Source organism: Mobula birostris, chromosome 22, assembly GCF_030028105.1.
Source record: "Mobula birostris isolate sMobBir1 chromosome 22, sMobBir1.hap1, whole genome shotgun sequence".
Taxonomy (NCBI): domain Eukaryota; kingdom Metazoa; phylum Chordata; class Chondrichthyes; order Myliobatiformes; family Myliobatidae; genus Mobula; species Mobula birostris.
Window position 1 is genome coordinate 17342650 of NC_092391.1, and position 25594 is coordinate 17368243.

At 44.6% G+C, this 25594-nt stretch overlaps 1 protein-coding gene and 1 long non-coding RNA gene across 5 annotated transcripts in view; one reads left to right on the plus strand and one right to left on the minus strand.

Annotated features, from left to right (window-relative positions):
- LOC140186198 (SH2 domain-containing protein 3C-like) overlaps positions 1–25594 on the plus strand; it is a 215585-nt gene that overhangs the window by 169188 nt on the left and 20803 nt on the right. For all 3 annotated transcript variants that reach the window (XM_072240156.1, XM_072240157.1, XM_072240158.1), the window contains 2 exons: positions 16079–16207; positions 22842–23290. In XM_072240156.1, coding sequence (XP_072096257.1) covers positions 16079–16207; positions 22842–23290 — 578 coding nt within the window. The remainder of the gene's footprint in view (positions 1–16078; positions 16208–22841; positions 23291–25594) is intronic.
- LOC140186200 (uncharacterized) lies at positions 2902–6974 on the minus strand. 2 transcript variants are annotated; one of them, XR_011882809.1, is made up of 3 exons: positions 6925–6974; positions 6032–6256; positions 2902–3021 (listed from the first exon to the last, which is right to left on the minus strand). It is a non-coding gene; the product is annotated as an uncharacterized lncRNA (long non-coding RNA). The 2 variants fall into 2 exon arrangements; XR_011882810.1 differs by lacking the exon at positions 6925–6974 and adding an exon at positions 6752–6822.

The window sequence follows — 25594 nt, forward strand, 5'->3', positions numbered from 1 at the left end:
TAACAGGTGTTACAATCGTGTTAAAAGTAGGAGCTTTATTATCAGCATGGGGCGTAGCAGGCACTGTTACATCTGAGAGTTCTTACTATCAGTGCAGTGCAGCAGTGTTATTACTGGGAGTCCTGTAGTAGAAGTGAGAACATTGGCTTAGTAGCGTGCCAATGGGATATGGGAGACATTTTAACTCCGTGGACACAGGGAGTATTTGAAAGGATACTTGTCTTTCATCGTACATTGGCAAGTGTGACTGGCTTGGTGGGCATCTCGGTCAGCATGGAGCAGAATTAGAATCTGGTTTATTATCGCTGACGTACAGTATGTTGTGAAATTTGTTTTGCTGCAGAAATACAGTGCAATACATAAATATACGACATGTTACAATAAGAAATATATATAAGTGTAAATATGTAGTGCAAAAACAGAGCAAAAGTATTGAGGTAGCGATCATGGGATCATGGACCGTTCAGAATTCTGATGGTAGAGGAATAGAAACTGTTTCTAAACTCTGAGTGTGAGCGTTCAGGCTCCTGTGCCTCCTCCCTGATGCTAGTAATGAGAAGAGGGCATGTCCTGGGTGGTGGGAGTCCTAATCGTGTATGTATACCACTTTTTTGATGCATCAACATTTGAAGACATCCCCAGTGGCGAGGATGGAGCTGGTTGAGCTTACAACCCTCTGTAGCTTTTTCCGACCCTGTGCAGTGGCCCCTCCATGCCGCACGGTGATGCAACCAGTTAGAATGCTCTCCATGGGTATGGAGAACAGTTTGACCGGAATGGCCTGAGTTCGTGCTGAATGACTCTGAGCTACTGGGGATAAATATGTAAGAATCCATCTCCACCAGCTTGAAAAGTCAGTGTAGCTCTTCCATCTAAACAAAAATGTGATCTTTGCTGATGTTGTTTGTCACTAATTCATCATTCAAGTGGGCACCTTTCTTCCTTGGATTTTAGATAGTGAACACCATCAGGAGGTGAGGTTTGTCGAACTGAATCCAATGATATCTTCACATTAAGTCTAACCATTCAAACTTCCCACAAGTGAGTGTCCGTATTCTGAAGCAGGAATCTGACCACTTCCTTCAATCTCTCCTCTAATCTCTCTTCCCCTTCCCGCTCTTCTCATCTCATCTCATCCCATCTCAGGACATCATCATCATCTTTATGTGCCATATGGTAAGACGGAGGCAATCATGGTCTTTCCATGACCATGATTGTTCTTGGTAAATTTTTCTACGGAAGTGGTTTGCCATTGCCTTATCCTGGGCAGTGTCCTTACCAGACGGGTGACCCCAGACATTACCAATACTCTTCAGAGATTGTCTGCCTGGTGTCAGTGGTGGCATAACCAGGTTTTGTGATATAGACCAGTTGCTCATACAACCTTCCACCACCAGCTCCCATGGCTTCATGTGACCATGACTGGGAGGACAAGCAAGTGCTACACCTTGCCCAAGGGTGACCTGCAGGCTAGCGGAGGGAAGGAGCGCCTTATACCTCCTTTGGTACAGATGTATCTCTACCCAGTCATCCCCGGACTGTAGTGGTGAACAGAGTTCTTTCATTTCCTCCCTTAGGGCGTTTAGCAAAGTTCGGATGTACTAAAAATTGAGTCTGGAACCTTTCTGCATACAGGCGATACACTGTGGCGCTTTTACGTTTTTGTCATTCCACTTAACAAATCAGTGAAATAGAACAGCACTGCATAAGAACAAGCCCTTCGGCCCAAAATGTCTGTGCTGAACACAGTGCCAAATTAAGCTCAATCTCTTCTGCATGTGCATGATCTGTACTCCTTTAATTCCCTGCATATCCATGTGTTTATCTAGCAACCTCTTAAATAAATGCCTCTATCATATCTGCTTCCATCACTACATTCAGGGTACCTAACACTCTGTGCGTAGAGAATTTTGTCCCACACATCTTACTTAGTCTTGCCCCCTACCCCACCATGCACTTTAAATTCATGTTCTCTAGAAGTAATATTTACCCTGGGCTATTGCTTCAATTTGGAAGCTGTAGCTTAAATAGGTAACGGGAATTTCTGAATTACTTGTTGTCCTCCACCTGTTCGAGCTGACACCCTTGCTGTCTACCAACTGTACTGAAGCAATGCATTGAAATGCAGCCGGTAAATCACATTCCAAAGCCACCACTACGTGTTTTATAGACTGGTTATTATGCTTCAGCTTCCACCATCCTTAGCTTGAACTTTGGCAATGCCAGGTACAAGGAGGGAAGTTTTTGACTCAAATGAAACATAACTTTATGGCTGAATATCGTCAATATGGTGGTGGGGTGGAGATATGTCTCTACCAAAGGAACCGTAAGGCACTGCTTTCCTCTGCTAACCTGCAGGTTGTTCTTGAGCATGGTATAGCTCCTGCTTAGTGACCCCCCCCCCCCCCCCCCCGCCCGACTCAGGGTAATGTGAAGCCTTGGGAGCTGGTGGATATCACAAGTTTGGATTATGTGACCATCGACGCCAGGAAGACAATCTCTGAAAAGTATGGATAATGGGAGGAGTCACCCGCCTGGTAAAGACACTGCCCAGAAGAAGGCAATGGCAAACCACTTCTGTGAAAAATTTGCCAAGAACAATCATGGTCACGGAAAGACCACGATCACTCACGTCATACGACGCGGCACAAAACGAATGAACAATCATGAATAGTCCAAAAGGAAGAGGGTATAATTACACCTGTTTGTGGTTGAAAGACCAGCAAAGTACCTTTTGGGAGAGATTGGGGTTAGGTACTGAATGAGGACAGTTGTAAGTAATACGGAAAATTTATAATACAATTTTGAGCGTAATGGGCACATCATAGATTATTGAAGAAAGTGTTGCTGGAGTACGATAGAGCTCAACCATAAAGAACATGAGCTACTTACATTTCAGTGAGTGACTCACCACTGATGCATCAAAAACATTTCCCGTAAACCGAACACGACCAGTAGTGCCATTATTCATGTTCTATTTACAGGTTATTGATCCTTGTGCTGTTTTCAGAGGGCAGATCACTGGAGCAGAAGGGCGATAAGAGAAAATTACGTCCATTGGTAAAATAAACTGCAAATGTTGGGAAGGTTTTGTTAATGCAGCACCTCACATTCTTGCTGCTTCCCTGGTGCTCCTGGTCCTCAGTCCCCATGTCTTGCTCCCAACTGTGTCCCAGTTCTTGCATCCATTTCATTCACCCTGGCTCCCTATTTTCTTCCTCCACATCTCAGCTCACCCCTCTAACACCACCATGTTCATCTGTTACTGCATCTTTGCCCTCCACCATCCACACTGACTCTACACCCATGCTCATAAGACCAAAAGACATGAGAGCAGAATTAGGTCTTTCGGCCCATTGAGTCTGCTCCACAATTTGATTATGGCTGATTTATTTTCAGTCTTAACCCTATTCTCCTGCCTCTCCTGGTAACCTTTGACACCCTTACTAATCAAGAACCTATCAACTTCCACTTTAACTATACCCGACAAATTGGCATCCGCAGCCGTCTGTGAATTCCACAAGTTCACCCCGCTCTGGATAAAGAAATTCCTCCTGATCTCTGTTCTAAAGGAACATCCTTCTATTCTGAAGCTGTGCCCTTTGGTCCTAAATTCTCCCATTATTTGAAACATCCACTCTGTTTAGGCCAGGAGTTTGCAACCTGGCGTCCATGAAGTTAACCCTTGGTTAATGGTAGAGTTCTATGGCATAAAAAAGGTTGCGAACTCCTGATTTAGGCCTTTTGACTTTTTTTACTCAACCCTTTCCCACCTCCTCAGCACCATATACTTACTCAGTTTTTCAGCTTTTGCCTCATCTCCAGAGTCCATGCTGCTCCCTGTATCCTTGCCTCCCATGCTGTCCCCAAACACTTGCTCCTCCACCACGTGCTCGTGCTGACCCTCTGCCCCCTCCCCATGTTTTTACTCCTTTATGTCTCATGTTGTCTTTCTGCTACCTTCCACCCCTGACTGTTGCTAACTCCAGATTATCTTGGTTACCCCACCCCAACCCCCATGTTCATGTTCTTCTTCCCGCAATTTCTTGCTCCTGACCCCACCCTATGTTCTTGTTGCCCACCACCCCATCTTCCTACTTCCCAATGCGCGGCTTCCTGGTGCCTCTTGTTGCCACCCTCTCCTGCAGAGCGGATGAATTTGTTGGAGGCAGATTCAAGAAGGCTCAGAATCAATAGTTTATCCAGGCTAATTGGTTTGCTCTACGTAAGATTCAGATTTATTTACTTAAGAGGAAATAAGAACATATAATGAAATGTGGCATTTGTGCTAAAAACCAAGGATGTGCTGGGGGGAAGCCCACAATGTTCAACACAACAACATGTTCAATGCAACAGCAACAAACAAGACAAGGCAACAACAGGAAAACAAGCCTCTTTCTCATCCTCCCACTCACCCACACACAGAAAGGGGCCTCCAATCCCAGCAGTTGTTGGCCTTAGACATTGGGTCTCCAACCTTTAGTCCCTGGCCCAGACTCACAGACATTGGATCATCCATCCTCCAGACATGCCAATTGAGAGGCTTCAACCTAAGCTCCTTGACCTCTGGACTTGGCAACTTTGGTCTTTGACCTTTGGACTTTGTCGACTTCTGGGTATCGACCCCAGGACTCACTAATCATGAGACTTTGACCTCTGGGTCTTGACTTCCAGACTCACTGACCTTTGGCTATTGACTCCAGAGATTTGCCAGTCATGGGACTTTGTAACATCTCACATCCACCCATGCTTAAATCTGGGTATAGCATTAGTAAAGTGCTGTGTGGTTGGTCACTTTTCAGTATTTGAAAAGAACTTGTTGAGTGGCGGGGGAGATTAGCATTGCAGCCTCTGTAGTTGGATAAGGAGAAGTAGACGGTTGGATGCCTGGCTACGTGGTGGACCAATTCATGTCCCCATACCATATTGTACACTGCAGTCGTACCTTCCCACTTGCTATGTCACCATAGATTCTAGCAAATTTCTATAGATGTACTGTGGATAGCATTGTGACTGGTTGCATCACCATCTGGTATTGAAAGGCCACCGCAGAGGATTGAAAAAAGCTACAGAGGGATGTAAGCTCAACAGGCTCCATCATGGACACAAGACTCCCATTGAGTTCATCTTCAAAAGGCAGTGGCTCAAGAAGGCAGCTTCCATCACTGAGGACCTTCACTGGCCAGGACATGCATCTCTTCTCATTACTACCATCAGCGAGGAGACACAGGAGCCTGAAGATATACACTCAACGTTTTAAGAAATGCTTCTTCCCCTCTGCAATGAGAATTTTGAACAGACTACGAACACTACCTCACTTTTTGCCTCTTTTTCACTACTTACTTTTATATATATTCCTTACTGTAGCTTACCGTAATTTTTTAGGTATGGCACTGTGTTGCTGCCACAAAGCACATATTTCACAACATACGTCAGTGATAATTGAACGGATCCTGATTCTGCAGTAGTATTTGTGGATCCCAGGAAGAATGCACATCCGCCACTGCAGAACATAAAACAAGTTCAGAGAGACAAGGGACCTCTGATGTTGAAACCTGGAGCAGCAAACAAGAAGCTGGAGGAAATCGGGTGGGTCAGGCAGCATCTCGGGGGGAAATGGACAGTCAACGTTTTGGGTCTAGACCCTTCATCTGGATGTATGAGGGGTCTTAATCTGAAATGTCACCTGTCCATTTCCCTCTGGAGAGGCAGCCTGCCTCACTGACTCATCCCTGGTCTCCAGGGAGCTGCCTGCAGATCCAGGTTATCTCTTGCCTTAGGTGGAAATCTGACTAAATTCACCTGCGTCATTACTGACTGAGAGGCTTGGGCACGAAAGAGGTTGGAATGGATGAGGGAGTGGAAAGTTGACAAGATGATAAAGAAACGTCTTTCTCCTTTAATTTGTTTGCAGCCTGCAGCTTCCTCCTGGCAGTACGTTCCATCCCATGCATTATGCAGTAAAATATTAGATGCAATATTATTTTTAACATTGTAGTTTAAAGTAAAAACATGACAAAACTGCAGTTACCGGCGAGAAGCCAAAGTGGTCATTCAGCTTTAGAGTGATGTTGAATTCCATGCCTGTTGGTTAATAGAATGTGTTGACTCTGTGGGGTTTGCTTCTCTCTTCCTGTGTACAGCATTGGCAGGTGCAGTGTATACGCCGCAGGACACCATGGCCTGTATGCTTTACAGTAACTTCCTGCTAGGGTCAAGGTCTTGCTTTGTGTATACATCTCTTTCTCTTGTAGATCTGTATTCAAAAGTACACAGACACATGTAGATAAACAAACACACACATATAAATGCATCTGTAGCTGTACATTTGCATTACACCTGTATATACTGTACTCTGCAAATATATATAGATTGCTGCCCAAGACTTTTGCACAGTAATGTATATTATGTCTTTCCAGTTACAAAACAACACTTAATACTATTGAGCTAATATAAAGCTCAGTAACCTTATTTCTGTTTCCCAACCACCTTCCTATTTTAACCAATAAACAGTAATGCACAAACATCTTACGCACCCTAACTATATAATAAATACAGGAAATTCTGCAGATGCTGGAAACTCAAAGCAATATGTATGACCCTAATGATATATATCTATATCTGTGTATATATATATATATCTAAGACTTTTGCACAGTACTGTAATATATGAGTCCGTTATGCATCATGTTCCACAGTTCAGTGCAATTTGCCAAAGAATGCTCAGTTCTCCATCTTCAAGCTCAGTTACCAAGGCATTTGAGCACTTTCTTGTCCTTTTCTCAGCCTGTGCCTTGCTGTATTTTAGTGGTGGCCGTGGGCAGGGTGGAGGTGAGGTGTGTGCAAAGGAGGGACGGGAAACTGCCCGCTGAAAGCCTGCAGTGAAGCGCATTGTGAAGGAGATGCAGCTGAACCAGACATTACCTCATCTTCCTGTAGCCTCGCAGGCACCGTGCAGCGGGGGAGGGGCAGGAGCGAGCCGCATGAATCCAGCCTGCGTCAGGTGCCTGGGTGTTAATGAAAACTCATCTCATTCAGTCGACGTGATTAATATTCCAATCAGCGGAAAACCCAATAATACACTCTCTACATTATTCAACGCTATTTTTCCTCCGGAATTTATGTTCAGTGTTACTTAAAATATTTGTTATAAATGAAAAATGCAAATAAGCAGTTATAAATAAGCAAGGAACAAAGAATGAAGCACAGAGATTTCAAACATTTTAAAATAAACTGATTGTTGTTCTGCTGTAATGTCAGTTACAAGGCAGGAACAGTTTCTTTCCTGTTTCCTTTGGCCTATCCCTTCTGTTCCTTCCTAGCAGGCTCCACTGTAGCACAGTGCTTGCTGCGACACTATTACAGCCTGGGGCAGTCCGGAGTTTGGAGTTCAATTCTGGCGCCATCTGTAAGGAGCCTGTACGTTCGCCCTGTGAACTGAATGGGTTTCTTCTGGGTGCTCCAGTTTCCTCCCACAGTTTAAAGACCTATCAATACATAGGTTAATAGTCATTGTAGCTTGTCCTATCTTGACTATATCTCTTCCCACCATATCTCCTGTAAAAATGCTATTCCCTTCTCTCAGTTCCTTCGTCTCTGCTACATCTGTTCCCAGGATGAAGCTTTCCTTTCCAGGACATCAGAGATGTCCTCCTTCTTCAAAGAACGGGGTTTCCCTTTCTCCACCATGAATGCTGCCCTCACCTACATCTCCTCCATTTCCCAAACATCTGCAATAACCACATCTTCCTGCCGCCTTAACAGTGACAGAGTTCCCCTTGTCCTTATCTACCACCTCATGAGTCTCCGCAGCCAACATATCATTCTTCTCAACTTCTGCCATCTCCAAAGGGATCCTATCACAAAACACATCTTTACCTCCCTCACCACCCCCAACTCTTCGCTTTCCACAGGAATCCATGATTCCCTTGTCCATTCATCCTTCCCCACTAATCCCCCCTCTGGGAATTTACCCCTAGAAGAGGACAAAGTGCTACACCTACCCATTCACCTCCACCCTCACCTTCATTCAGGGTCCCAAACATCCCTCCCGGGTGTGGTAACACTTCCCCGGCGAATCTGCCGGGGACCTCTGTTGTACCTGGTGCTCCCGATGTGGCCACCTCTACTTTAGGGAGACTTGTCATAAGTTGGAGAACCACTTTGTCGAGCTCCTCTATCCATCTGTAAAAAGCAGAACTTTCTGGTGGCCAAGCATTTTGATTCTGATTCCCAATCCCATTCTGATATGTTGGTCCATGGCTTCCTTTTGTGCCATGATGGGGCCACTCTCAGGGTGGACGGATAACACCTCATATTCCATCTGGGTAGCCTTCAACCTGATGGCATGAATATCAATTTCTCCTTCCGGTAAAAAAAATTCCCTCCCTCTCTCCTCTTCTTCTATTCCCCACTCTGGCCTCTTGCCTCTTCTCACCTGCCTATCACCTTCCCCTGGTGCCTGTCCTCTCCCTTTCTCCTAGGGTCCACTCTCCTCTCCTCTTCTAGCCCTTTACGTCTTCATCCACCTGGCTTCACCTATCACCTTCTAACTATCTTCTTTCCCCTTCCCCCTCCCACACATCTTTATATTCTGGCATCTTTCCCCCTTCCTTTCCACTCTTGAAGAAGTGTCTCGGCTCGAAACGTCAACTGTTTATTAATTTCTACTGATGCTGCCTTCCTCCAGCATTTCGTGTCTGTGGCTCTGGATTTCCAGCAGGTGCAGAATTTCTTGTGTCTTGTGATTAGCTCCGTTCTGAATAGCTGGGTTGCTGGGCAGAGCGGCTCATTGGCCCGGGAGGGCCTGTTCCGGACTGAATCTCTAAATAAATACATAAAATAAAGAAGCTAACCTTCAACAAGATCACTAAAATGGTCCTTATCATTGTTTATGGAAGTTTATAGTGTGGAAATTAGGTACTCAGTTTCTCTGCCTTACAATAGAGGCAACACTTTGAAAATATTTTGTTGACTGAATGGTCTCCCTCAAATAAAAGTTTCTTTCAGCAGGCACCATCTCAGTTGCTGTCAGAGGCACTTCATGGGACTCTGATTAGGGAATAACATTCCTCTATAGTCTATACCCTTAACTAACAGGTTCTGGTCCCACCTCCCATATGTTCCCATTAGCTATGAATTAGAGCAGTGTTTTATATGGTAATGAATGGCTGAATTGAAACCGCACATCATTAATCAGGGCATGTAATTATCAGTATTGTGTTCTCTTACTTAGGCTTGCCCTTGATTGTGAAGAGCATCGGCAGAGGCAAGCTGATAAACAATTAATTAGAGTTTACAATTAAAAGCACCAGGAATATTAAGGCTGCTCAAATATGTTACCGGGGAGGTAGCAGTTGATAGCATCAGCCAGAGATCATTAAACGCTGATCCTTTCAAAACAGGACAGTTTAACAGGGTGGATGGTGGGGGTGGGGGGGAGGTGTTCTGCAGTTGTAAATTCACAGCTCTGTCCTGCCTCATGGGCTGTTAGGGCATGTCACAAAGATGATACAAAGCTGGGTGATGGTGATGCATGGGGACGTCAGGGGCTTTGGGAAGATAAATGAAAGGGCAAGGACGTGGCAGAGAGTGTGAAGTCATCCATGTCAACATAGAATATAAAAAATGTACTAAGAGGTGAGAGACTGAAAGGGGAGATGTTCGGAAGGATCTGGGTGTCCTGGTACATGAAAATTGCCTTGTTGGTACAGAAACCAAGCAGGCATCCTTGTTCCTGCACTCTGTACAGATCCATACATCTGTACGTTATGTATAGGTCCTCCCAGGTTACAGCAGAGTTCCATTCATGTTAACTGTTCATAACCTGAACAGTCTGCATGTTGGAAGTGTAACCACAAACTTGAGTTCCTGAACTCCAGAAGATAAGACCATAAAACACAGGAACAGTATCAGACCATTCGGCCCATTGAGTCTAATTGGCCATTCAGTCCTGGCTAATTTATTTTCCTTCTCAACTCCATTCTCCTGTCTTCTCCCTATAATCTTTGATACTTGCTTATCAAGAACCTATCAACTTTAAATCGTTTTAAATGATTTGGCCTCCACAGACATCTGTGGAAACGAATTCCGATTTGGTGAATCTCCGTGACCATGATTGTTCTTGGCAAATCTTTCTACAGAACTGGTTTGCCATTGCCTTCTTCTGGGCAGTGTCTTTACAAGACTGGTGACCCCAGCCATTTATCAATACTCTTCAGAGATTGTCTGCCTGGCGTCAGTGGTTGCATAACCAGCTACTCAAATGCACGGGTTCACGTGACCCTGATCAGCGTGGAGTGGGGTGCTAAGCAGGTGCTACACCTTGCCCAAGAGTGACTTTCAGGGTAGCAGAGGGAGCACCTTACATCTCCTTTAGTAGAGATGAACGTCCACCCACCATCTTTTGGTGTGGACACAGTGAGCCGAGTTGCCTGCATCCGTCCTGTTTAACTCTAAACACTCAGCAGGGCAAATGGAACTCAGCTGCTCTCAGCATTGTGGAATGCCCAGTCAAACTTTCGCCATGTTGCTGCTCTCTTTAAACTATGGGGTTGCTCCTTTTCACTGATCCACATATGTTTTATCGGACTGATGCCAGGTTCGATCAATCCTGACCCGCAGGCAGCAGCCTGAAAGGCTTTGAGCGTGACGTCACGCAGAGCAATGGATAAAATGTCAGTGCCCATGGCTAATGCCACCCTGCTCCCAAGGCGGGTGTCACCAGCGACTACAGTGGTGATGTCTGTATTGTAGCATCTGGCCACACTCTATATAAATGGGAGTAATACACACACTTTGTTGGAGGTGCTCAGCAAGTCAGGCAGCATCTAAGGCTGGGAATAAACGGCTGACATTTTGGGCCTAGACTCTTCATCAGGACTGAGATTTCCAGCATCTGCAGTACTGTTTCTGTGTGTGTGTGTGTGTGTATGTGTGTATGGCACCTGGAACTTAAGTAATACCAGGCATCATGTTATATATCATTTTATTGTTCAGAAACTATGCTTCTACCATTGGCTTCCCCCAAGCTGGCTTTGCACAGCTAGCTGTTGGCCAAAAGTAAGGCTGCTGGGAAGATTAGTTTTTTAGTGAAAAATAGCAGCAATCAGCCCTGACTTGCAACTTTCAACCACATTGCACCTTTAATGTAATAAAGTTTCCCAAAGAAGTGTAATCAGGCAAAATCTTGAGCCAAGGGACAGTGACCAACAGCCTAGGCAAGGAGGTAGCTTTAAGTAGCTTCTTGAATGAGGAAAGAAAGGTGGAGGCGGAAACGTGTTGAGAGGGAAATTCAAATCCTAGGAAAAAAGCAGAGCAGTTTATCAGAGGGTTGTAGGAAATGGTTGCATAAGAAGGCAGAGCTGGAGAAATGCTATCTCGGAAAGATGTTTTATGGTCTTATCTTCTGGAGAGATGGAGGAGGCTGCGCTATTAAAGTGGGGTAAATGATGGAGAAGGACGTGAAAGCACAGAGGAACATCTGGGAAAATTTCTGAAATGCCATTTCGCTGCTGTTGTTACTGCGTGATCAGGAATCTTTCGGAGGGAAGGCCTCAAAATCCTCAGCTTTGCCTGCTGTTGGCGACCGAGATGGAGGTTGAATCGTTCAGATAGAGATGGCGCTCAGTACTTGGTGTCAGAGAGCTGATCAGAGCTCGAAGTTTTCGAATGTCTCGGAGTCGGACTGTGGTCGGGTATGGCAGGGAGAGTTTTTCTTCCTTCTCCTGTCTGCGTGAGATGTGGGACATTTGAGAGACTTTGAACTTTTTACTGTGCTCATGGACTTCTTCATTAAGTTATGGTATTGTTGCACTGTTGTAACTATATGTTATAATTATGTGATTTTGTTAGTTTTTTTCAGTCTTGGTCTGTCCTGTGTTTTGTGATATCACACCGGAGGAAATATTGTATCATTTCTTAATGCATGCATTACTAAATGACAATAAAAGAGGACTGCGTGTCTTCATAATCTAAATCTTAGACCATGGGTTCCCAGCCTTTTCTATGCCATGGACCCCTACCATTAACTGAGTGGTCCATGGACCTTGTCTTAGAGGGATTTATACAGGATGACAGTTTTAAAACTGAGCTGAGTGACTTGCTTTCGATCCTATGCTTGGGGCAGCACGGTAGTGTAGCGGCCAGCATAACGCTGTTACAGTGCCAGTGAGCTGGGTTTATTCCACCACTGTCTGTAAGGAGTTTGTATGTTTTCTCTTTGACCGCGTGGGTTTCCTCTGGGTGTTCCATCTTCCTCCCACCTCTAAAGACGTTGGGGTCGGTAGGTTAATTGGTCACAAGTGTGTACTTGGCCCAGAAGGTCCTGTTACCATACTGTGTCTCCAAATAAAGCATAAAACAATTCCAGCACTGAACTAAAATGCAAAAATCTGAAACTACTCAGCAGGACAAGCATCATCCACATTATAAACTTTTATTTTTATTTTGTTATTTTTCCTGCCCCTGCAATAATTTGCCTTTGAAGTTTCTTCATGGATTTGTTTAGTTCTCGGTCGGTTTCCAGCACAGAAGCTCTTGCCAATCAACTCCCAGTTGTGTTGCAATGAGATTTACGCTGGAGGGTTAGTGTTACCAACCTATTGTATTTTTAAACCATTTTCCCCATCCCATTCTGTTTTGCCTATTTGCTCCTGCCCTCTCTAGAAAGTGTCAACTCCAGTTTGAGAGAGATCTATAGGAAGAGCCCAGAGGGAACGAACTGGGTGGACTGTCTCCTTCCAGTAATTATTGCTTTGCCTAACTCCATGATGACTTTACAAATGTAGTTTTGGTATGATTTTATGTTCATGATACATGTAAAACTTAAAACATAAAACGTTACTGCACAGTGCGGGTTCTTCAGCCCACAGTGTTGTACTGACTTATTAGCCTACGCTAAGAACACACTGGAGGAACTCAGCAGGTCGGGCAGCATCCGTGGAAATGATCAGTCAGCGTTTCGGGCCGGAACCCTTTGTCAGGACTGTAGAGGGAGGGGGCAGAGGCCCTACAAAGAAGGTGGGGGAGGGTGGGAAGGAGAAGGCTGGTAGGTTCCAGGTGAAAAACCAGTAAGGGGAAAGACAAAGGGGTGGGGGAGGGGAGGCAGGGAGGTGATAGGCAGGAAAGGTGAAGAAAGAATAGGGGAAAACACAATGGGAGGCCTCTGTCCCTTCCCTCTACAGTCCTGACGAAGGGTTCCGGCCCAAACCGTCGACCGATCTTTTCCGCAGTTGCTGCCTGACCTGCTGAGTTCCTCTAGTGTGTTGTCAGTGTTGCTTTGACCCCAGCATCTGCAGATTATTTTGTGCTTGGGAGCCTACTCTAAGATCAGTCTCACCCTTCCCTCCCACATAGCCTTCCATTTTTCTATCACATTTTGCCTATCTAAGAGTTTATTAAACGTCTGCAATGTTAATGCCTCTGTCACCATACCTGGCAGGGCGTTCCATGTTCTCACCAATCTCTGTGTAAAAAAACCTTATCTTTGACATCTCCACTATACTTTCCTCTAATCACCTTGAAATTATGCCCCCCCCGCCCCCCCCCCCCCCCCCCCCCCGTATTAGCCATTTCCATCCTGGGAAGAAAAGCCTCTGGCTATCCAATCGATCTATGCCTCTTATCTTCTTGTACACCTCTCTGAGTCACCTCTCATCCTCCTTCACTACAGAGAGAAAAGCCCCCTCTCACTGTTGGCTTGCCCTTGTCCCTGTCCTGTTTCTACCTTATTTTGTCTTCCTTTTGTTTAACTGGCCTTTCTACCTCACACCACTTCTTTCTCTCTCTCTCTCTCTCTCTTTGTCTTCCTCTCCATGGGTCCTGCAGTTTGAAACTGTACCTTTTACCAGGAACCCTCGGGAATCACAAGGAGCAGAAGAGCGAAGTATAAATACGAGATTACATCACCCGCGGACCTGCATCTGCACCGGTGCCTGCGTATTTGCAGTCACACAGTAGCAGACACACATCAAATTAACACAAAGGAATCAAAAGCAATTTCACACAGGCAAACCCTCCAGGGTCAGCTGGTAAATCAAGAGCAAACAGAGAGTCAGTTTGGAAAAAAGCTATCATCGGGATCATGAGTGCTGCTGGAGTGAATTATATGAACATCTTAAACATAAATATAGAACATTACAGCACAAATACAGGGCCTTTGGTCCATGATATTGTGCTGACCTTTAAGATCAATCTAACCTTCCATTTCTCTACCATCCATGTGCCTATCTAAGAGTCTTTTAAATGTCCCTAATTTGTCACCACCCCTGGCAGGGTGTACTGTGCACCCACTGTCATCTGTGTAAAGAACGTATCTCTGACATCCCCCCTATAGTTTCCTCCAATCACCATAAAATTATGCCCCCCTTGTATTAGGCATTTCAGCCCTGGGAAAAGGCCCCTGGTTACTCACTCTATCTCTGCCTTTTGTCATCTTGTACACCTCTATCAAATGACCTCCCATCCTTCGTAACTTTGGCACTTGTATGAATCTCCCACTAAACCTCAGACGTACACGCAGCACTGTCCTCATTTCACCGCCATCTCATGTTTTACACCTCTCATCAGAACACAGTTTAATACAGCACACCCATTCAGTGAAACACACGCTTCATCATACCGCCCGATGTACCATGTCTCCACTTCCACTGTAGCCTCTGTCCGTAAAGAGTTTGTATGTTCTCCCCGTGACCGCTTGGGTTACCTCCGGTCTCCTCCCACGGTCCAAAGACGTACCAGTTGGGAGGTTAGTTGGTCGTTGTAAATTGCCCTGTGGTTAAGCCAGGGTTAAACTGGGGGTTGCTGGGTGGCGCAGCTTGAAGGGCCGGGAGAGCCTATTCCACGCCGTATCTCAATAAATTAACAAACAAAACAAGCAACTAAATAAATATTTAAAAAGCCACGCAAAACTTCTCTTTGTGGTGACAAGCGCAGATGTCATACTACATGGCTAATTCAGATGAGATAATTGAACAAATATTGTCCATAAGACACACTCTCTTGTTCCCACAAAAACTATTTCATGATTTAATTTCCCTGACAATGAAGAAAGATAATTTCCAGTGAGATGCTCTTTTTTGAGAATGTTCTTTGTTACTTGTGATTACTAGGTTGAACAGTTTTCAGTTTAGAAACAACAGTTTAAACGTGTTACATATACTGGGGAATATTCATCTCTCTCTGCCCTTTTGCAGATATAGGAACTATATAAGACCTTCCTATAAATGTTAATAACCCATGGGGTTGTCACCTCCTCCTGTATCTGACTCTCAAAGAAGTGCTGAGGGACCATTAGTAACATCGACACACATGTTACATGATTGTGTGAGCTTCCTGTACATTAATTGGGTGCTATGTTTCCTAACTTACAGCAGTGTGTACAATGCAAATGTACTCCATTGGCTCTTAAGCATTTAGGGATAACCTCCGATCATTAAAAACAGTAACTTTTGAAATTTGAGTTGATGTGTATTGTGTTTAACATCAGAGAATTAAGAGTAGTTTTTGGTTTGACAATGTATAATTTGGTAGCTTCAGTCCTATAATTTCAGTTGCACTGGTTTCCAAAACAAAAACTGGTAAAATAATGGTTGCCACCCTGAGAAGATACCATTGCATTAGTATCGGAATATAGGTATCTGGAAACCTGAAGCCTTTCCAGCTATGAGGAATTCTTGAATATCAGAAATGCCTAATATCAGACTAATTTAAAGAACCTCTGTGGGAGTTTTATCTCATTTAGAGAGTACCATGTCCAGTTTAGGCATTTGACGATCTTGATGTTTATTTGATGTAGAAAATCTAGAATACATGACGTACCCACTTTAGGGAGTCTCTCAATGTTTGTGGTATACAATACCTATCCAGTTCAGGCAGTCATCTGCAGTGCAGTTTGAAGTAATTGTCCAGGAGCTCTGAGCAGTCAGAAATCTTTGGGACATGTTGGTACAATTTACTGAGTCAAACACATGTTCCAATCCAGATTCTGGGATGCGTTGGGAGAAAACAAAACATCAGAGGCAAAAGAGATGCCAGTTATTGATTTTGCTAACATCCATTTTTTTCTGGTTTCCTCCAGTTTTCAAAAGACAAATATATCCTGGATTCCAGCCCCGAGAAGCTGCACAAGGAGTTGGAGGAGGAGCTGAAACTGAGCAGCACAGACCTACGGAGTCACGCCTGGTACCATGGGCGTATCCCACGTGAGGTAATGGAAAAATGGCACTTAACAAGGCTGGGGGGTGGGTGGTTGGTGTTGGGAAAGAGGTTATCATCAGCCTTACATTATATATATTGGAATGAACAGCATACTGGGAACATTTTCCCAAGTGTGCTATATACATTGTAAACTGTGCTATCAAAGGGTATGGCTATGTGTAAATAAGACTCTGGTGTAAAGGTGTTCTAGTTATGTTGTATCTGGAGAAGAGTTTTTTTGAGATACAACACGGAAGAGGCTCTTCCAGCTCTTCAAGCCATGCTGCACAGCAATCCTCCGATTTAATCCTCGCCTAATCACGGGGCAATTTACCATGACCAATTAGTCTACCAACCAGTATGTCTTTGGACTGTGGGAGGAAACCAGAGCACCCGGAGCAAACCCACGCAGTCACAGGGAGAACGTATCAACCCCTTACAGACGGCGACGGGAATTGAACCCATGTCGCTGGTACTGTAAAGTGTTGTGCTATGCTACTGTGCTGCCCCAAGGTGGAATGATAGTGCTGTTCGTTGGGCACAATGTTCCTGAAATGCTCCAAATAGAAAATCCCAAAAGCTCCCTTGATGTTTTGTGTGAATGGCACAATACAAAGTTAGTGTGGAGAAAAACCATCCCCTTCCTTTTGCATCGTTGTTTGGAGAACTGCCAATCGCTGAATGCTCTGGCTCCCTCTATGAAGCAGATATGGTTGCAAGAGTGGATGCCAAAGATAACACCAAAATATAACAGCCAGCAGATATAGTGAATTTTTAGATTATAATTAGATTATAACAATCACTGATACATTTTTATCTCTATTTAAAGATTGCTTGGAAGTTTGGCTCGCTCTGAAATGCCTGGCATTTTAATTTTGTTTGCTGGCAGCCAAGGGAAATGAGTTCACGAGGGGTGATTGATAAGTTCGTGGCCTAAGGTAGAAAGAGTCAATTTTCGAAAACCTACATTTATTTTTCAACATAGTCCCCTCCTACATTTACACACTTAGTCCAGCGGTCGTGGAGCATACGGATCTTGGACCTCCAGAAAGTGTCCATAGAGGGGTGATTGATAAGTTTGTGTTCTTAGGCAGAAGGGGCTGAGTTATACAGCTCTCGTTACATGCACATGCAGGTCAACTCTTTAAGTGATTATGCAGAAAGTTTGAAGTTAATAACTCATCTCCTTCTACCTTAGGCCACGAACTTGTCAATCACCCTCGTGTTTCTCTTGAGTACCAGCAAACAACATTTGAAAGCCTGCCTATTAAATCCTGGGTATTTATGTGGCATGCTGGTATGCACAGCAAACTTACAAACTAAAAATTATTTTAATTCTGTCAAAAGGTTTTCAATTTTAATTTATTGACGTGAAATCAGTGCAATTTTTTACGCTGTTATTGGCTCCAATCTTCTCCAGGATCTCTGCCTGGATTTTCTATCCAGATTGGGTGACTGACGCTCTGCGGCCAGTCGTCCACAGTATTATCTTGTGTGAGGTTCAGAGCTGAAACTGAGCAATAGGCTTCAGCAAATAATCCACAAAAGAGATTCTTTTTGTTCCTCTCTTTAGCAATATATAATAGCAGAATAGGAAAATATTTTAGGGCCTTTGAAGAAATTTTTGGAAAATGAAGTGACTTCATCAGTGGATCATTTAAAATGAACCTAATAGTTGTCTTCAGCTGTATTTTGGCCAAACGTAAGAATGGTTAACATGGATATTCTCTGGCTACTGTTCCACAATAAATTGGTTATTCCTCTCATAAAGTCATGGACTGAAGAATGCATGTCATGTGCCTTACGTTCAGACATTTACATTGAAGCCGGTTCCTGTCGTCAAAGCCCATGGTTCAGTCATTGTTTCAGGGTGTTTGTAGGAACACTTGACAAAGAAAACAGACAGTCAGCTGCCAGAAATGAATCTGATTTGAAAGCAAATTGAAATGTCAAGGTGATAGCTCCCCCATGTATTTCTATGAATAAGAATTGAGTGATCAAGAGATACAGTCACCTACAGTAAAAGCTGAGAAATGGCTACAATATATCTTCTGCTTTTTCCTCTTTGCAGGAAAAAGACCTGACATTTTTACTGCTATGAACATTAGAAACGTAAATATACACCGCAGCACAGTTGGTTGTGCAGCTGACACCCTGATACATAGACTGTAGCTTCTCGGTGTCAACCACAGCATGCCATTTACGTCACCACATCTCTTCTTCTGAAGACTTTATGCTTGGCTAGGTGAGGTGGAGAATATTTGGTGGCCTTTGTTTTCAGGTGTGCTCAGTGACACAACTGGCAGATCAGGCCTCGCAGTCAGAAGCACAGTGAAACGTCGACTGTACCTCTTCCTAGAGATGCTGCCTGGCCTGCTGCATTCACCAGCAACTTTTATGTGTGTTGCTTGAATTTACAGCATCTGCAGAATTCCTGTTGTTTGCATTCCTAGACTGTTTCAAGTATTCTGCAGTTTGATCTTCAATATTCTGTTAGTAACTCGTTTTTTTGCCAGTTGAGTGATTTGTTTTTTTTTGCGCGTTGGGTGTTTGATGTTTTCTCTGAATGGGTTCCATGGTGTTTCTCTATTTCGTGGCTCTGTGTGGGAAGACAAATCGCAGGGTGGTATACTGCATACATACTTCGAGAATAAACATACTTTGACTTTGAGGAACATACTGTGATTTTATCCAAGCTACAGACCACGAGTGTCAGGGCCAGTGTCAGTATAGTATAGACCTCAGATGGCATGGGACTCCTCATTTAAAGATTAAAGATTAGGTTTATTTGTCACATGTACATGGAAGCATTTAGTGAAATGTATCAAATCAAATTAGTGAGATCGTACTCATGCCAGTCCCACACTTCCGGCATGCTTGCAACTTTCTAATCTTAACCATACGTCTTTGGACTGTGGGAGGAAACCAGAGCTCCTGGAGGAAACCCACGTGGTCACGGGGAGAACGTACAACCTCCTCGCAGAGAGCGGCAGGAATCGAACCCCAATCTGTGATTGCAGGTGCTGTGAAGCAATGCACCATTCCCGTGCCACTTCAGTAGCTGAGTGACAAAGAATCCATCTAGGAAACGGATGCTGACGGATTGGCCATCAGCCCATCTGGATATATCACGGCTTGGTACGGCAACTGCTCTGCACATGACTGTGAGAAACTGTAGAGTGTCATGGACACAGCTCGGCACATCACCGAAACCAGGCTCCCCTCTATGGACCCTGTCTACTCTCCTTGATGCTTTGGCAAAGCATAATGAAAGACACTCACCACGGACAGTCTCCCTTCACCCCCCTCCCATCAGAGAGAAAAGATAAAAGCCTGCAAGTTCGTACAGGTTTCCCCCACCATCCAAAGGTAGAGCGTTCCTATGAAATGGTTAGTAAGCCGGAATGTTGTAAAGTGAAGGAGCAATTACCATTTATTTATATGGGAAAAATTTGTGAGCGTTCGCAGACCCAAAAGATAACCTACCAAATCATGCTAAATAACACACAAAACCTAAAATAACAGTAACATATAGTAAAAGCAGGAATGATATGATAAATACACAGCCTATATAAAGTAGAAATACTTTTCTACAATCATTGCCGCACTGTCCACCGTAGCGAAAATCTCACGCAAGCGCTCTCGGCAGAAACAGTCTCTCCAGTAACCTTTAAGCTATGAAGCTGCCAAATCATACCAAATAACGCATAAAAATACACAGCCTATATAAAGTAGAAATAATGTATGTACAGTGTAGTATCACTTACCGGAATCAGGAAGATAGCGCCGAGCACACTGATGATGGTGTGTTAGGCTGAGCCGTTGGAGGTTGGGGTGGTGCAGTGGTCCCCCACCCCCAGGCCACGGACCGATACCGATCCGCGAAGCATGCAGTGGTGCAGCGGTAGCTGGGACGCACCCAGCACACCTGGACAAACCAGCGAGCACTGTGAGGGTCATGTTTTTTGACTTCTCCAGTGCGTTCAACACCATCCGCCCTGCTCTGCTGGGTGAGAAGCTGACAGCGATGCAGGTGGATGCTTCCCTGGTATCATGGATCTTTGATTACCTGACTGGCAGACCACAGTACGTGTGCTTGCAACACTGTGTGTCCGACAGAGTGATCAGCAGCACTGGGGCTCCACAGGGGACTGTCTTGTCTCCCTTTCTCTTCACCATTTACAGTCTTGTCATCTTCAGAAGTTTTCGGATGACTCTGCCGTAGTTGGATGCATCAGCAAGGGAGATGAGGCTGAGTATAGGGCTACGGTAGGAAACTTTGTCACATGGTGTGAGCAGAATTATCTGCAGCTTAATGTGAAAAAGACTAAGGAGCTGGTGGTAGACCTGAGGAGAGCTAAGATACCAGTGACCCCTGTTTCCATCCAGGGGGTCAGTGTGGACATGGTGGAGGATTACAAATACCTGGGGATACCAATTGACAATAAACTGGACTGGTCAAAGAACACTGAGGCTGTCTACAAGAAGGGTCAGAGCTGTCTCTATTTCCTGAGGAGACTGAGGTCCTTTAACATCTGCCGGACGATGCTGAGGATGTTCTACGAGTCTGTGGTGGCCAGTGCGATCATGTTTGCTGTTGTGTGCTGGGGCAGCAGGCTGAGGTTAGCAGACACCTACAGAATCAACAAACTCATCTGTAAGGCCAGTGATGTTGTGGGGATGGAACTGGACTCTCTCACGGTGGTGTCTGAAAAGAGGATGCTGTCTAAATTGCATGCCATCTTGGTCAATGTCTCCCATCCACTACATAATGTACTGGATGGGCACAGGAGTACATTCAGCCAGAGACTCATTCCACCAAGATGCAGCACAGAGCATCATAGGAAGTCATTCCTGCCTGTGGCTATCAAACTTTACAATTCCTCCCTTGGAGGGTCAGACTCCCTGAGCCAATAGGCTGGTCCTGGACTTATTTCATAATTTACATATTACTATTTAACTATTTATGGTTCTATTGCTATTTATTATTTATGGTGCAATGTAACAAAAACCAATTTCCCCCGGGATCAATAAAGTATGACTAGAACTATGACTATGACATCTTTAAGAAAAAAGCCGAAATAAACAAGCTAATTAATTAGGTGCTGCCTGGCACGTAAATGTCGGCCCAGATCAGAGGCGACACAATCGGCAATCGCCTCTGATCTGGGCCGACACTTACATGCCAGGTGGCACCTAATTAATTAGCTTGTTTATTTCGGCTTTTTTTCCTTAAAGATGTGCAGGGTGCATCCTGGCTACCGCTGCACCACCACATGCTTCGTGGCAATGTATTGGTCTGCGGCCCGGAGGTTGGGACCACTGGGGTGTTATCTCATCGTCGTCTGTTTCCATCAGGGCAGGCAGGTCATCTTCTTCTATGTCTACCTGCCTCAATGTTGAAAGTCAAGGTTCGTCGTCTGCTGTGGCTGATGTGGAAGGCTTGAAAAACGACAGTATGCTTGACTGCTTAGCCTTGCACATTTTTCTATCATACAGTTCTTTGTAAGCACTCAGATCATCCTGCAAATATGCCCTAAACCTACATACCCTTTCAAAATTAAAAGTGTACTTTTCTGCAATCATTGCAGTGGAAATCTCACACAGTTGCTTCACGTTCAGTTCCTGGACAACTGCACTTTTGGTCGGTTTGCTACTGCATTTGGTTTCGATTGTTATCCTTTCCTCTTCCAATTGCATCAGCTCTTCATCTATCAGTTCTTGGTCATGGGATGCCAAAACTCTTCAACATCATCTTCGTCAACTTCCACAAGCCAAACTCACTTTGTCCTTACTTCATTCACCACGATCGAAACGCTTAATTATGTCTAGTTTTACGCTAAGTGTAACACCCTTACAAGCTCTTTTAGGCTTTTCGGATACCTTAGAACTCATCTTGCAACAGGATGCTCAAAATAAATCGACATAAAGCACAGTTGCTCACAGGCACGTGTTTAAGCAGTGCCGGCTAGAATACAGTTCCGGGGGAGGAGCTTGGCTGCTCGGGGCGCGCGCTGCCTTTTATCGTAACAGTGAAAACACCTTCTGTTAGTGAAAACAGGTAACCAATGTAGGTCTTTCGTAACAGCGAGGTGTGGTAAAGCGAACGTTTGAAAAGCGGGGGACACCTGTACCATGAGACTCAAAGACAGCACCTACTATAAGGCTACTTAATGTTTCCCTTGTATGATAAGATGCACTCTTGACCTCGCAATCTACCTCGTTGTGACCTGCACTTTAGCACTGCACTTTCTAACTCACACTTTATTTGGCACTCTGTTATTTTATCTCAATGTTTGGATGTAATGAATTGATCGGTATGGACAGTATGCAAAATCAATTTTTCACTTTATTGTGAAAATCTAATTGAGGTTGGAAGCACAGTATGAAGTTACAAATCTGAAGCACTTCTTCAAAAAATCTGTTTTGTACTTGGGGTGTGGAGGAAGCTGAAAAATTCAACACTATTATTTATAGATATTTATTGAAGCAACTAAATAAGGAGGTTTAGAATTATGAAATGTGAAAGGATTACAAGATAGATTAATCATTCTCCAACTGAATGAATAAAGAGGCTTGCAAGGACAAATCTTGTGTCTATTTTCCTCAACATTCTTTTTAAGATTCAGATTTTTACTTTTCAGGTTTCTGAGAATCTAATGCAGAAAAATGGTGATTTTCTCATCCGTGATTCCCTCACGTCTGTTGGTGATTATGTGCTGACCTGCCAGTGGAGAAATGAACCTCTCCACTTCAAGATTAACAAGGTGATGATCAAACCCAACGAGGCCTTCACCCGCATCCAGTACCTGTTCGAGAGGGAGAGCTTCGACAACATCCCCGCCCTGGTCCGGTTTTATATCGGGAACCGTAAGCCTGTTTCTGAGCAGAGTGGAGCCATCATCTACTGTCCAATCAACCGCACCCTTCCCCTCCGATACCTGGAGGCCAGCTATGGGCTGTCCACTGGGAAGCATGGGCTAGCTCATCCCTCAGCCACTCAGAAGGGTGGATACATTAAGAGGCGGAGTGTAACCATGACTGATGGTCTGACATCTGATAAGATCATCCGAAGTGATAGTTGTGGCAACAGGTAAGTGCTTGCTTTTTGGAGGGTTAAAGGGATTCAGTTTCCCTGTGCAATAGAAAAATGTTTCTGGTCATCAAACACCAAACAAAGGTGTTTTTGCATATGCACGGGTTGAGTACAAGATCAGGCTTAGTTATGATCCATGCAAGTGACCAAAGTACTACTCCTGCCCGTTCACCTCCATTCAGGGCCCCAAACAGTCCTTCCAGGTGAGGCAACACTCCCCCAGCAGATTATTGTGTCCGGTGCTCCCAATGCGGTCTCCTCTACATAGGGGAGACCCGTTGGAAGTTAAGGGACTGCGTGGAGCTCCTGTGCTCCAACTGCCAAAAGCAGAACTTCCTGTTGGCCAAAAATTTTAATTCTGATTTCCATTCCCGTTCCGTTGTCGGCCCGTGGCATCCTCTTATGCCAAGATAAGGCCACCCTCGGGGTGGAGGAGCAACACCTTATATTCCGTCTGGGTAGCCTCAAGCCTGATGGCATGAACATAGATTTCTCCTTCTGGTTAAAGAAAGAATTCCCTTCCCCTCCCTTCTTCCTCTATTCCCCACTCTGGCCTTTTACCTTTTCTCACCTGCCTGTCACGTTCCCCCCGGGTCCCCTCCTCCTTCCCTTTTTCCCATGGTCCACTCTCCTCTCCTGTCAGGTTCTTCATCTCCAGCCCTTTACCTTTCCCACCCACCTGGCTTCACCTATCACCTTCTAGCTAGTCTCCTTCTCCTCCCCCCACCTTTCAATTCTGGTATCTTCCCCCTTCTCAGTCCTGAAGAAGGGTCTCAACCTGAAACATCAAATGTTTATTCATTTCCAATGTTACCACCTGAACTGCTGAGTTCCTCCAGCATTTTGTGTGTGTTGCTTTGGATTTCCAGCATCTACAGACTTTCTTGTATTTTGTTATGATTTCCCTGCATTAGTTTCCCATTATTTCATTGTCCAAGAAGAGACACTTGATTGTGACAAACACTTAATAGAAACATAGAAAATAGGTGCAGGAGTACGCCATTCGGCCCTTCGAGCCTGCACCGCCATTTATTATGATCATGGCTGATTATCCAACTCAGAACCCCACCCCAGCCTTCCCTCCATACCCCCTGACCCCCGTAGCCACAAGGGCCATATCTAACTCCCTCTTAAATATAGCCAATGAACTGGCCTCAACTGTTTCCTGTGGCAGAGAATTCCACAGATTCACCACTCTCTGTGTGAAGAAGTTTTTCCTAATCTCGGTCCTAAAAGGCTTCCCCTCTATCCTCAAACTGTGGCCCCTCGTTTTGGACTTCCCCAACATCAGGAACAATCTTCCTGCATCTAGCCTGTCCAATGCCTTTAGGATCTTATACGTTTCAATCAGATCCCCCCTCAATCTTCTAAATTCCAACGAGTACAAGCCCAGTTCATCCAGTCTTTCTTCATATGAAAGTCCTGCCATCCCAGGAATCAATCTGGTGAACCTTCTTTGTACTCCCTCTATGGCAAGGATGTCTTTCCTCAGATTAGGTGACCAAAACTGCACACAATACTCCAGGTGTGGTCTCACCAAGGCCTTGTACAACTGCAGTAGTACCTCCCTGCTCCTGTACTCGAATCCTCTCACTATAAATGCCAGCATACCATTCGCCCTTTTCACCGCCTGCTATACCTGCATGCCCACTTTCAATGACTGGTGTATAATGACACCCAGGTCTCATTGCACCTCCCCTTTTCCTAATCGGCCACCATTCAGATAATAATCTGTTTTCCTATTTTTGCCACCAAAGTGGATAACTTCATATTTAGCCACATTAAATTGCATCTGCCATGAATTTGCCCACTCACCCAACCTATCCAAGTCACCCTGCATCCTCTTAGCATCCTCCTCACAGCTAACACTGCCACCCAGCTTCATGTCATCCGCAAACTTGGAGATGCTGCATTTAATTCCCTCATCCAAGTCATTAATATATATTGTAAACAACTGGGGTCCCAGCACTGAGCCTTGCGGTACCCCACTAGTCACTGCCTGCCATTCTGAAAAGGTCCCGTTTATTTCCACTCTTTGCTTCCTGTCTGCTAACCAATTCTCCACCCACACCAATACCTTACCCCCAATACCGTGTGCTTTAAGTTTGCACACTAATCTCCTGTGTGGGACCTTGTCAAAAGCCTTTTGAAAATCCAAATATACCACATCCACTGGTTCTCCCCTATCTACTCTACTAGTTACATCCCCAAAAAATTCTATGAGATTCGTCAGACATGATTTTCCTTTCACAAATCCATGCTGACTTTGTCTGATCATTTCACCGCTTTCCAAATGTGCTG